The sequence below is a fragment of the Periplaneta americana genome, chromosome 15 (genome assembly GCF_040183065.1).
Source record: "Periplaneta americana isolate PAMFEO1 chromosome 15, P.americana_PAMFEO1_priV1, whole genome shotgun sequence".
Lineage (NCBI taxonomy): Eukaryota > Metazoa > Arthropoda > Insecta > Blattodea > Blattidae > Periplaneta > Periplaneta americana.
In genome coordinates, this window is record NC_091131.1 from 100,953,820 (window position 1) to 100,968,748 (window position 14,929).

Sequence of the window (14,929 nt, forward strand, 5' to 3'; positions counted from 1 at the left end):
TTGGGATGTCACAAGGGAACCAGAACTCCTGGAGAAAACCCCTGCAACTTGGACCACGAGATTGCCGAGCACAAGTTATAAATCGGGGATACATCAGGGATCGAACATGGGTCCACAGGATTATAAGTCCACCGCTCTAATCACTCGACCACCATGGCAGCTTGTTTCCAAATGTTGAAAGAAATATATTTTATTTCTGAAATATGTAACTTACTTTAAGGTATCTAATAAAAAACAAAGTAGTACTATTGCCTATGCAACAATTGGAATACGAATTTTCTGATTTTCATCAAGTGGCCCTAATAATATGATCACTCACTGTACATACAGTCTCCAGTTGCATTAAAAATGCCAATATGCATGGCTGCGAATTTGATCCTTTCATTGTATATACTTAATTTCATTGTATATACTTAATTTTTGGTTTCAAAACGGTATTTGTCGAATACAGTGGGGAGAGCCATTAATCCTTCCCATTGAAGGCTTTAAGGAACCAACCTGGACAAATACCCAATGTCCCATCCCTACCTTCCCGTGGTGCAGCTGTTAGTAAGCATAATTTTACAAGCTGAACTAAAGGGAGGGGCTACTCATCAATTAGCACTGGTCAGCTTGATGAGTTAATGACCGAATTTGGTATAATTTTCCTCTATTCAATACCTAATTCTCTCTTTACCCTTTCCTATCCAGTCCTCTGACTGAACTCTTACTTTCTTCGACCCCGACAGTATTAGAGCATTCGAGGCCTAGGGGTTCATTTCACTTTCCTTCCTACCCTTCCTACTTTTCTGTTCCTAGTGCGACCTGCTATGGCACTAAAATCGTCCTCCAGTGGCTTAAGGAGGGAAAGTTGGTGATCAACAAGATCTCCCAACTAGGTCCAGTGGACCCATCAACCAACAGCAGGTGTGGTCCTCCAGACATTCTGGGGGTTGTGTGTGAATGAAGTAGCCACCAAAACATTAAAATATGGTGTTCACTTAAATCGGCTACAACTTGCCATTTAACCACTCTAATATGAAATGAGTACCATTAAGGTAAAATTATCCGGACGTAAAATAGTCCCCCAATCAGATCTCCGGGCAGGGACTACTTTAATGGTACAAAAGCAACTAAACATCTTACAATGGAATGCTGGTGACTGAACTAGCCAAAATACTTTCAGATAATAATGTAGATATCTTCATTATTCAAGAAGCAAACCTTAATGCCGACCAATTAAAATATTTTGATATTTTGATATAAAGCTCTTACCCAAAGGTAGACAGATCAGTAGTGGAATTCTCGCAGGTATATCAAAGAAATTAATTACAAATTTCCAAATCATAAAAGAAATGGATAATCAAGACAAATTAGAACTAATAAGAATTGAAGTATGGAAAAATCAACAACATTTCAAAATTTACAGTGCCTATAACCCACCTAATAATCCCCTTGATCTAACTTTATTTGATATACAACCTAAAACTAGCATAATTGGTGGCTTTAATGCCCACTCCCAACTTTGGAGCTACAATAATGTAAACCAACCTGGAAAAATGATCATGGACCTCCTAAATACTACTACCGCAGAACTTGTCTATAGAAAAGAAGATCCCCCTACTTTCATACATTATTCAGGTTCTGGCACAAATCCAGACTTATTACTGGTAACATCAGATATCCATCACGAAACCAAGAAAAAAATAATTGAAGACCCCGGATCTGGCCATAGAGTCATCATTGCTTCTATCCATCTCCACCAGAACCGAAGAAAAGAACCCTACAATAACAAAACAACATGGAATTTTAAGAAAGCGGATTGGAAACTATTTACTACAGAACTAGACGAACACCTCCAGCTCAACATACCACTAATGGAAAATACAAACTCAGATAGATTGAAAAAATATTTCCGTGAATCTATTCTTAAAATTGCAAAAAAGCACATCTCACGAGGCAAACCAAAAAAATACACCCCATTCTGGACAGAAAAACTGAATTTATTGAAACAAGATAGAGATAAAGCAAGAATCAAAGCAGAACATAGCAAAACACCAGAAGATACTCAAGATTGGAGGAGGAAGACTGCCATTCTTAAAAAAGCAATCATAACAGCAAAAAAGAATAGTTTTAATAAATTTATTGAAAATATTAATTACAGAACCGATAGCGCTAAAACATATAAATTTCTGAAGAATATTTCCAATACACAGGAAAATATTAGCCAACCTATTATTCATAATAACAAAATACTAACAGATAGTAGAGATATAGCAAATGCATTTAATAAACACTACTCAAACTCTCACAGATTACATGCCAATATCAAAAAAACTGACAAATTTATCAAAAGAGAATTACATAAATATAATAAAAACAATATCACAAAACCTGAAATATTCCATCAAAATTTTACTTCCAAAGAATTAAGCATAGCTATACAAAATTTAAAAACCAAGAAATCTCCTGGTCCCGACAGCATTCATTCAGAATTGTTTAAACATCTGGGGGAAAAAGCCAAGTCTGTACTTTTATCCATTTTCAATTTATCATGGAACACCTCAATTCCTGCAGCTTGGAAGAAAGCAATCATTGTACCAATTCACAAAAAAGGGAAACCTGCTCATGATGTTAATAGTTATCGACCAATAGCACTATTAAGCATGATAGCAAAAACTATGGAGTCCATGATCTCCAACAGATTAACTTGGTATTTAGAATCTCAAAATCTTTCATCACCAAGACAAGCTGGCTTTCGACAACTACACTCTACTAATGAACAAGTCATATGCCTCGGCCAAGAAATAAAAGACAGTTTTAACAAAAAAGAAGATACCTTAGCAATATTTATTGACTTTCAATTAGCATATGATTCTGTTTGGAGAAATAAATTATTATTAAAATTCCAGAAATTAGGTATCTCCAGCAATATGTTGAGATGGATATCAGAATTCCTTAGTCAAAGATTCATTGCTACTAAATTCAATAGCTCACTTTCTAGTTACAGAAAAACATATCGAGGTCTACCCCAGGGCGCTGTCCTCAGTACAACTTTATTCAATATGTATATAAATGGCTTACCCTCTCTATTAGAGGAATCAAACATGAAAACAGCACTATTTGCAGATGATATAGTTTTGTGGACTTCTGGATCTCATAGACATAGAGACAAAATTCAAAATTCTGCTCTTAAAGCTCTAAATCAACTACATGAATGGAATACATAAAATTTGATGACACTCAATTTAGGCAAAAGTAACTACCAAATATTTTCACTTGGTAAAAAAGAAAGAGAATTCAATATCCAATACAATGGCCAACACCTCCCTAGGACTTATGAATCCAAATATTTTGGAGTTATTTTCGACAGTAAGTTAACATGGAACAACCATTTGAAATATATTTCTGAAAAAGCCCATAAAAGATTCTCCCTTCTGAAAAGACTAGCAGGAAAGAAATGGGGTTGCTCTAGAAATACTTTGAACACTACATACAAAATGTTTATACAACTAGTGCTGACGTACTGCAGAGAAATTTTAATTACTTCACCTTTCATAAACGAAATAGAACGTAATCTTCATCTTACGATGTTTTGGTGACGTATATATGTCCGTTGATGTGACATATTAATGAATATTAATATTATGAAAGAAAAATTCCACAACCTCTAGCGGGAATCGAACCTGCGACTTCCTGTACTCCGGTCAGGCGCTCTACCACTGAGCTATCGAGTTCGTCTCACGCCAAAGGCTTGGAATTATCCTTTTATACTGGCGACTCTGTTATAGAGTATTGTTCATAGCGTCTGATCTAGTCAGCACTCTTTCATACCATGGCATTATTGTGACTATAATAGTATTTAAATTCATTAATATGTCACATCAACGGACGTATATACGTCACCAAAACATCGTAAGATGAAGATTACATTTGTATAGTTTCTTCACACCCATAAGCAGTGATGACTAGATCAGACGCTATGGACATTACTCTATAACAGAGTTGCCAGTATGAAAGGATAATTCCAAGCCTTTGGCGTGAGACGAACTCGATAGCTCAGTGGTAGAGCGCCTGACCGGAGTACAGGAAGTTGCAGGTTCGATTCCCGCTCGAGGTTGTGGAATTTTTCTTTCACACCATGGCATGATTGTGACTATAATAGTATTTAAATTCAGAAATAGAACGTGTTCAAAACCAAGCTCTCAGGCTCATCACTGGTGGAATCAAAACAACTCCAATAGATTCTATGAGATTCCTCACTAATATTAACAGCATCAAAATGATAATAGAAGAAAAAGCACTGATTCAATATGAAAAACTTATCAGATTACCAGGAAACAATTGGCACTCATACAGTCCTCTCCATAGATTAAAAACTCAAAAAAGTTTCATATCCATGGTTCAAGAATTAAAACAGAAAATCAACGTCCCGAATTTAAAAGAAAACTTCCAAATTAAATCAAACCCTTTAACACTATTAAATATAGAGTATAATCTAAATTTAACAGAAGAAATACTGAAATCAGAAGTAAACACTGAAATAATGAAACAATTGTCTTTAGAGACAATTAATATTAGGTACCCTCCACAAAATTAGCTTCATTTATACACTGATGGATCCTTGACCTCCAGGGAACAAGGTGCAGGTGCAGGTGTTACGTGCTGTCTCCTCTCACTTTATAGATCTCTTGGATATGGAACAAGAAGTTTTGATGGAGAAATCACTGCAATAAGTGAAAGTCTCAGGAATCTTCTCTGCCACATCAATAAATTAAAAAATACAGTTATATTGTCAGACTCCAAAGCAGCTATTCTATCAATAGTCTCTAGACACATACCTTCATCTCAAATAGCAGAAATAACTAAAATGCTCTCTCAACTAATAACACTCAATAAAAGAATAATTGTATTCCAATGGATACCATCCCATTGTGGAATCCTGGGAAACAAGAATGCGGATGCTTTAGCAAAGAAGGGCAGCACTGCTACTTACAGACCTGTTACTAAATATATGTATTCCTCTGTGAAAAGATTTATTAAATCTACATACTTAGACTTCAACAAATAAAATTTGATAACACAATCCCAAGGGAAAAAATGGAACTCTCTGCATCATAATCCACAGTTGATTCCCGATTTACCGCGCAAATCGTCTGTAGCTGCATTTAGATTGGCAACAGGACATGACTGTTTGGCCAAGCATCTGCATAGAATTGGAACATATCAGTCTCCTAACTGTCCATTGTGCAACTCAGATCAAGAAATGGATTCGGAACATCTCAAAATCTGTGCGTCAGTTGCTAACCATGACAATATCTTTGAAAAATATTGGAGTGCAAGAGGTCAAATGACTTTATTGTCAAATGCCTGGCATTAGAAAACAACAACAACATATACTTAATTTGCTCTTGTCAGTGACTTATAAATTATTTATTTTTGTAAAATTAACTTCAATTTTCTTTGTAACATTTCTGGTATTTTTATAGTATAATATGTCACTGATTAGAGAAAAATTCTTCGTGTAAGATTGTTTTCATTTTTGTGTGTATCCAATGATTAACATTATAATATTATAGTAATTTACTTATTTTAAATTTATCATTATCATTGCAAATATTGATTTCAATTTATATTAATGTATTACCGGTATTAGTGTAGCCTATCAATTGTACTAGATTACCATTGGCCACTGGCTGTTGTCTAGTTCATTAATATCATAATAAATAAAGAAAATAATAAATTATTTATATATTTATCGGTAACAGCTCCCTCTACTAACAGATTGCCAGATAGATGGAGTATATGATATTAAGAGAGGGGGGGGTGTGTGTGTGTGTGTGTGTGTGTGTGTGTGTGTGTGTGTGTGTGTGTGTGTGTGTGTGCGTGCGTGCGTGCGTGCGTGCGTGCGTTGCTTGCGTGCGTGCGTGCGTGCGTGCGTGCGTGGGTGCGTGCGTGCGTGCGTTTGTTTTTTTTACCGTGTATATTTCAACATGCCCCATTACATAGGTAATATTACATGTTTCGACATTTCTAGATAATTACATTTTTAAGATTGCAAATTTGCCAGTTGCGTAATCAATAAATATCTGTGTGATAAGATATGCGATGAGAATAAATTATAGTTAAGTACCATTCCAAATTCTGAATTTTTGCACCTTCCTACTTACAAACTTTCAAATTACATTAGCATTATTAATTGAAGATTATAAGACCCTGTGTTTCCCTAGTTACAATTTTAAATTACATCAGCAGCAAGAATTTAAGTATATATCACTCCTACATTTTCCTAGTTACAGATTTCAATTCAATAAGCAATAAACACACAAAAGGATAAAGATAATATACCAGTAAGTTACATAGATAGATCAAGAGACATTAAGGACATGGACATAGTTCCAGAGTAACAGTTTTACAAATTACACATACAATTAGAATATGTCTTAAAATATATTTACAAATTACCAAACCCCACATAAGAATAGAAACACACTAAATTATATTTAAAAATTATCAAGACTTCACTTTCACTATCCTAGATTTCAATTCAATAAGCAATAAACCCACAAAAGGATAAAGATAATATACCAGTAAGTTACACAGATAGATCAAAAGACATTAAAGACATGGACATAGTTCCACAGTATTCATTTCAGATTTCAATTCAATAAGCAATAAACCCACAAAAGGATAAAGATAATATACCAGTAAGTTACACAGATAGATCACAAGACATTAAAGACATGGACATAGTTCCACAGTATCAGTTTTATAAGTTACACATACAATTAGAATATAATCATCTTAAAATATATTTACAAATTACCAAAGCCCACATAAGAATAGAAACACACTAAATTATAATTAAATATTATCAAGACTTCGCTTTCACTATCCTATTTACAAGTTTTGCAGTTTCACTGTCAAGTTTGATGTTTCACAGAATTGTGAAGTCTATATCGCGGACGAAGGTCGAAAATATTTGGAGGTAGTTGGAGGCCAGTGCTTCGCACGTTGTTGGCCACTTGCCTCCTGCTTCTTGGATTTTTCTTATCATATCGTTCCTTTGTCTGGTCACTATGTTACAATCAAATATTACGTGATTGACTGTTTGTTCCTGCTGTCCACATGGGCATATGGGAGACTCTATTATTCTAAATCTGTGGAGATATGCCCTCAGCTTTCCGTGTCCTGTTGTCATTGCTGTGAATTCTGGGGAAATGGGCACCTTTCGGCTCAACCTCCTCTTGATTGAGGGAAAAAAGGCTTTGCTTATCCTTCCTTTCGTCGAATTGGACCATTGTTGCTGCCACATGTCGAGCCCTCTCTCCTTCTCTCGTGTCAGAATAACTTCTCTTGGTGTTTTGTTGTAGACGACTTCCCTATCCTCTAACGCCGCTGCTTTCGCCAATCTGTCTGCTAGTTCGTTGCCCAATATACCGGAATGTCCTTTGACCCAACCGAAGTGTATTATCCACTTGGATTGTGTTAATTCTATAATTTTTGTTTTTATTCTCTCAATTATTCTGCTCCGTTTGGATTTGTTACTCAGTAGGTCTAATGTTATCTTGCTATCAGAGTATATGGCGACAAGCTTCTCTTCGTCTGATCGGTCTTGGATTCCTTGGAGCGTTTCTAGTACCTTTAAGACTGCAATTTGTTCAGCTTGGTTGTTTGTACAGTTTTTGTGTAATTTGTATTTTAGTTGTTGTGTTGGGTTCCCGTTCTCGAATATAATTCCGGCTGCTCCTACATTTTCTCCGGTCTTGCTACCATCGGTATACACTTCGGTTGGATATAGGGCTCCTTGTTCCACTTCGTGAATGGCTGGTGTGTGTGTGTGTGTTTTTTATATATGAGCAAGCAACTCTGCTGAGAGTTGTAGGTTTCTCTACAATTTACTAACTCACAATCAGTATAAGAATACGGTAACGAGACAAATTTCGTGATCTGAAGGTAAGATGGTATTTGAGTTCGAATTTTGCTTGAATTGATTAATTACTAAGTTTTTATCCAACTGTAGCTAAAGCAAGTGAATCATTTAACTTATTTCGTCAAATACAAATTCGCTATCACTATGTCCATTGACACTACTTAACAAAACAATTTATACAGTGTCGTTAGATAACTGTTTATACAGCATCAATATAAAATCGATTAAAATGAAATAAAAAAAAAGTTGTCGGGTTGAGTGTCATTTCTTACAAGTATATTACAGTACTGGAGAAACATTCCTCATTTTTTGTCATTTTGTTCCTGTAGGATAGCCTTTATTTACAATATGTGGGGATTAATATCTCAAATAATTACTAACTAAGTTAATGTGTAGGCCTACCCAAATAACCTTGAAAGCATAGAAATTTTAAATACCATGTTGATTTTTTTTAATCTGTAAAGTATATACAAGGTTTCAATGAATTATGGGTAGGTTAGGAGGCCTTGATTCGATCATCTTCATTAAATCAAAATCGTATCACAATTATTATATAGGCCAGTTTTGTGTTGTACTTGCTATTTCAATTTTTAATATCGCCGATTTATCTCAAAATTCTCCTTGCACCATAATGTTTTCAAGTTTTTGAAAAAACAAAGGGGAGAAGTCGTCTTTGTACAAAAAGATATGCGGAAATTTACTTGTATTTATTTATAGGTTCTTTAAACTGTAGTCATTCATTCACAATGTTCTGCACAAAAGCAAATCCAGCATTCTCCAATCTTTATACTACAATATTTTAATTCAATTCCTATTATTATTTCCAGGCCACCTATATCACTCAGTGTCCAGAGAGCAAAAATACTATAGTTATCAGTGTTACCACTTATCATAAGCTTTACATTGTTATGATTTGGGTGAATGACGCAAGTCAAATGCGAGTTATTAGTTAAAAAACATTCAAGTATGATTTTTTCTTTAACATTTCATAAATCAATTCGTACGGGTAACCAAATATTCCTATGTTTTAATTTAGTACAATCAAGGATTCCGAGAAATTCGGAAACATTTAAGTATATCAAAACATCTTGGTTATAGGAAGCAACACTCGACCCCCATGTGTCTCAAAATTGAATTATATACCTTTAAATTTTGTGCATGTGATTCTCATTTCTTTCGCTACAACCTCAAGCAAAGGAGTACCGGTATCTTTGTTTTTAATTTCTCCTAAGTCAAATATCAGCACTGGTCACTTTTTATGTGTAAGTCTAACACATTTGATATATCAGTAATGTACGAGTCAAATCTAAGAAATTCTTTTTTTATTCTTGAACAGCATTATATTTATTTAGCAAATCTTATTAAAATGAAGCCTTATTATAAGTTAGCTATAGTAGGTAATACTTGTACTTGTATATGAAATAATAAATACATATTACATACCTAACTCCTTGGTCGTGCCCGAGTCACTAGCATTCTTTCCATAACCCACAGTGAAAGCCTTAACTGTGACAGTGTAGCGGGAATAGGGCACCAAACTCGTTATCTGAGTTGAAGTACCATTATTTTCTGTAGTAAAATTTCCTACTGAAGTGGTATTAGATATTGGTACTGGTGCACTGCATGCACGATATCTAACATGCTGGGAAAACAGAACAGATAGTTAGAGAACAAGGATAGAAAGTTGTAAGGCCGACAACTAAAATGGGGACTGATATGGCAATAAGTTCCTGAATTTTAAATGTGATACAGGTTAATCCAGCATGGTATTGTGTTTTCTATCATCATTTAGAATAATCAGGTGCTTGAGATATCAATTTGGGGGTACTAAGGCCTCATTACTGCAGCTAAAGTTAGAAAATTGTACAGTATATAACACAACATTCACTAATTATAATAAATAAATACAGATAAATTAATAAATATCGTAAAGTACTTACACTTGAAAAGACAGTAATACATTTTTGTTGCAATTAGGCCCGTGCAGAATAAATAGATATTGTAACAAAATTTATTGTTTATCTAATAAAAAACGGGATAAAAAAAGTGGTGTGTTGTCAAGAAGAGGTGTAGATTGGGCTTCCTCCATTGCTATTAATGAATAGACACTTAACGAAGTTTCGAAGACAGTCTATTTTTTTCTTCAGGTGAAAAAAAGGAGGGTGGTGACTGACCGTCAGTGAAGTAGAATAGCCGTTTGTAACAACTTCAAAGAGTAAGATACCATTCTCATCCACTTTTTTCACCTCGATAGCCAATCTTCGAAATGTTGTGAATTCCTTATTCATTAACAGGAATGGAAAAAACATAATCTATACCTATTCTCAAAAATTAACTGTGTCTGAGTTAAAAATAAAGCTTTATGTAAGTAGACATATGTTTAAAGAGTAATACAGTCTAAAAGATTTTTTCAAGATAGACAGAAAAGATAATGCATTTTACATATTTTTCAACGTTGGGGAATGTCCTTCTTTTTTTGTGGCCTCGACATACAGGGAATTGCAGAATTAAATCATTTACGCTGAAAAGCAAATGAAATGAATAAATGCATGAATGAGTGTCTGAGTGAACTAACGAACAAACAAACTAATACTGGTAAAAAAACAGAAAAAATAGATCAGATTCCTCAAATTTATTGTCAATTTTGTTTATGTTGTTTGTTATCGAATGCGGTAATTCGTGGTATAGAATCGAAATGTAATAGCACCAAATAATAACAGTACTACCGGTATTTCTTTTTCTTTTTTTATAAAAAAGAAGAGCTTTTTATTTTCAAAATTGAACATGTCCAAAAATTACTAAATTGTGTTATAAAATCGATTTATGGTAGATCTATCTGACATTTAACTAGATGTAAATTTATTTTTCAAAGAAAGTGAATACAGTATATCCTACTGAAACAGCATTATTAATATTGATTTCTGTATCAAAGCTGAACATGTCCATCCAGTTCATTTCTTCCAGACATTTTTTCTCAAAACTGAACATTTCCAGTAATTACCAGTACTATATAATTTAATAGACTTTTGGAAAGCAAAATAACATATGTCCAACTTAGTTCTAACAGTTTGTTAAATTTCTCACATTTTTCAACAGTTGCCAAATGAGTGATCAAGGCCATTTTAGAGCATTTGAACCTTCCTACAATGGGCTACAAAAATTTAATTATTTCAGCAGTCTGTGGCATGGCGTTTCTGCGAATTCCAGTCAGCTTGCACTGCATTGTAAAGTGTTGCTCTTATCGAAACACTATTATAATGGATGTTTCTGTTGGAGAAATGAGCAGTGGATCAAGAAAGAAGGGAAGATCAAAATCTTTGGCAGCACAGAAGAGAAAAAATGAGAATACGACAATCCTGATCCTCAACTAATTCAGTCAAAACAAAAACCCAGTCATGCTCGCACAACAGAATGTACAAGGATATCAATATAAAGTGTTCAATGTGCAATATCATTCATTAACACGAATTACTATTAATAATTAATAATATGAGTGTAATGAAGAAAAGTGATTTGTGAGTGTCTGGATGACTGTGGCTTACATATCTGAAAGAATAGCCTGGTAACTAAACTCTTACTTAATTTTGTAAAAGAATGTCAATATAAAGTGTTCAATGTCTAAAATCATAAATTAACACGAATTACTATAATAATAATTAATAATATGAGTGTGATGAATAAGAGTGATTTGTGAGTGTCTTGGTAGATGACTGTGGCTTACATATCTGAAAGAATAGCCTGGTAACTAAATTATTACTTAATTTTGTAAAAGAATGTCAATATAAAGTGTTCAATATCTAAAACCATAAATTAATACGAATTACTATTAATAATTAATAATAGTTATATTACTTTCAAATTTTATTTTTAGCAAAATTAAACATATCCATATTTTTATAGCAAAGCTGAACATGTCCAAATGTTTTCTTGCAATCACTGGAGTACTATACCTTTACACTCTTACTTACTTACTGGCTTTTAAGGAACCCGGAGGTTCAATGCCGCCCTCACATAAGCCCGCCATTGGTCCCTATCCTGAGCAAGATTAATCCATTCTCTATCATCATATCCCACCTCCCTCAAATCCATTTTAATATGTTTTATAAATTCTAACTTTCAGATTTTTTGACAGCAGACTGGATGATAAAAGCTTCTCAACCGAATAATAACACGCATTTCCCATATTTATTCTGTGTTTAATTTCCTCCCGAGTATCATTTATATTTGTTACTGTTGCTCCAAGATATTTGAACTTCTCCACCTCTTCAAAAGATAAATTTCCAATTTTTATATTTCCATTTCGTACAATATTCCCGTCACAAGTCATAATCATATACCGGTACTTCATCTTTTCGGGATTTACTTCCAAACCTATCTCTTTACTTGCTTCCAGTAAAATTCCCGTGTTTTCCCTAATCTTTGTGGATTTTCTCCTAATATATTCACGTCATCCGCATAGACAAGCAGCTGATATAACTCATTCAATTCCAACCCCTCTCTGTTATCCTGGACTTTCCTAATGGCATACTCTAGAGTAAAGTTAAAAAGTAAAGGTGATAGTGCATCTCCTTGCTTTAGCCCACAGTGAATTGGAAACGCATCTGACAGAAACTGACCTATACGAACTCTGCTGTACGTTTCACTGAGACACATTTTAATTAATCAAACTAGTTTCTTGGGAATACCAAATTCAATAAGAATATCATATAAAACTTCTCTCTTAACCGAGTCATATGCCTTTTTGAAATCTACGAATAACTGATGCACTGTACCCTTATACTCCCATTTCTTCTCTATTATCTGTCGAATACAAAATATCTGGTCAATAGTTGATCTATTACACCTAAAACCACATTGATGATCCCCAATAATTTCATCTACATATGGAGTTAATTTTCTCAAAAGAATATTGGACAAAATTTTGTACGACGTCAACAAAAGTGATATTCCTCGAAAGTTACTACAGTTAGTCTTGTCCCCCTTCTTAAAGATAGGTATGATTATGGACTCCTTCCATTGTTCTGGTACAATTTCCTTTTCTGTTAGACTCAGTCCTCTTAAATTCATGTAACATATCATGCTCTCTATATATTTGTATTATGTAAAATCAAAAATAGAAATATTCTTTGTTTCAGAATATATAAATTTCTGGCTGCTCCTGAAAAGTTTAGTCAAGTGGACATGTTCAGTTTTGAAAAAAAGCTCTTTTCCCATATTAGTTTACGTGCCAAATGCCAATACACTAAATTTTACAAACCTGTGTGTTGCACACACTACGAATGTTTTCAATATAGTCCACATTTAAATAGGTATATGTTATACTGAAAACTGATCGTTGAATCAAATTCGACCAAATATATTCTATTATACTCTGAACATATCAAGAGAAACATACTCCATAAAATCAGGAACTGTTCATATTTTCTGCAGAAGGAAAAATACCTTGCAAATGAATATTACTGGCAAAACTATTGAAATAACACCTACCTTGTAAGTCACAAAGTAGTGTCTTATGATTCCATTGGGTTTTTCTGGAGTTTTCCAAGAAACATATAATGTTGTTGAACTGACCTCTGTCACATTGAGAGACAATACTTCAGTGGGGACTGAAAAAAAGATTAAATAATTTGTGATGAATTATTAATATTCATCTTAAGTCTACTAGTAAACACTGAGCATATATTTGATTTACAACCACGTCCTGTACAGAAAAAAAGTGTCATGAAGATGACACGTAGTCCATCATTCTACACTTTATATATTTTGTTACAATTAAGTTCCTCGTCATGTTACTAGTGACTAAAATGTTTGAACTAAATAAAATAATTCACTGTGCAGCCAAGCACACGTAAACAAATTTTTCATATCATGCATACAAAACACATATTCTACGATTTCAAAATAGTAAGATATCTATCATGTCAGTGCTGGTTGTAATGGTTGTGGTCTGATGGCCATGGTGATTGTGATAATGTTGGTTGTGTTGGTGCTGATCGTAATGGTAGTGATGGTGATGGTGGCTGTGACAATTATAGCAATATCAGTGGTGGTGGTGGTGGTGGTGGTGGTGATTTTAGTATTGACAGAAGTGATGACAATGAATGACACAGTAGTAATGATCTCTTGACTAAGAGGGAAAGAAAACTTTTCTGGATTATATTACAGTTGCCATCTTATCTTAAATATAAAAACCGAAAATAAAATAATAATTTCACTAGAGATACTCCTCCTGACGACTGAATCCTGCACTTCTAAAATAACGACACATGACACAATAGCATAAGCCGTCCGTCCATTTTGTGTAAGTTGTTGTGAAACTAGCTGAAGTACCATGACCTTAAAATCATCACCATCATCATCATCATCACCATCATCATCATCATCCTCACAGGTTGTAGTTCTTTGAAGAACTGTTATGGTTTACCAAAGTTTTCTCTCCACCATTTCTTAGGATGTCCTAACGATCTTTTTCCTGTTGGATTATAATTCAGGATTGCTTTTGGTATTCTGTTGCTTGATATTCAATTTACATGTCGGAGCCAATTGGTCTGATTTTGATGTATGTGATCCAAAACAGGTATGATTTGGAGCCTGTTCCAGACATCTTCATTTATTTTTGTGTCTTATTTCATATAACCTGCTGTGCAGCGCATGAACTTCATTTCACTGGCAGTAACCAGATTTTCATCACGTCTCTGAAGAGTCCAACATATCCATTGCCTTCCTTTAATACACAGTACTTCAGTGTCCTGTTATGATCCCCATTCATAATAAATATATTTAATAAATATAATTACGTGGCTAACAAGAAAGACAGGCTTCAGTACGAATTGGAGTCACGTGATTATCATGGTCCAGTCATGGCCATATTGACAATCGTCTAATATAAATACATGTTCTGAGTTCTAAAAAACAAAGGAATTGCTATATTAAACTCATGTTAAACATGCATTTATATATAAATTTGTTCAATGCTGGCCATGTTATGACTAAGAATGTGACGTCGCGCCGTAGCCT

General features: G+C 34.1%; 1 protein-coding gene across 4 annotated transcripts in view; it reads right to left on the minus strand.

Moving 5' to 3' along the window:
* The window catches only part of LOC138715218 (receptor-type tyrosine-protein phosphatase S-like), a 476,906-nt gene that overhangs the window by 90,737 nt on the left and 371,240 nt on the right, over positions 1-14,929 (minus strand). For all 4 annotated transcript variants that reach the window (XM_069847896.1, XM_069847898.1, XM_069847899.1 and 1 more), the window contains 2 exons: positions 13,400-13,518; positions 9,356-9,554 (listed from right to left, as the gene is read on the minus strand). In XM_069847896.1, coding sequence (XP_069703997.1) covers positions 9,356-9,554; positions 13,400-13,518 — 318 coding nt within the window. The remainder of the gene's footprint in view (positions 1-9,355; positions 9,555-13,399; positions 13,519-14,929) is intronic.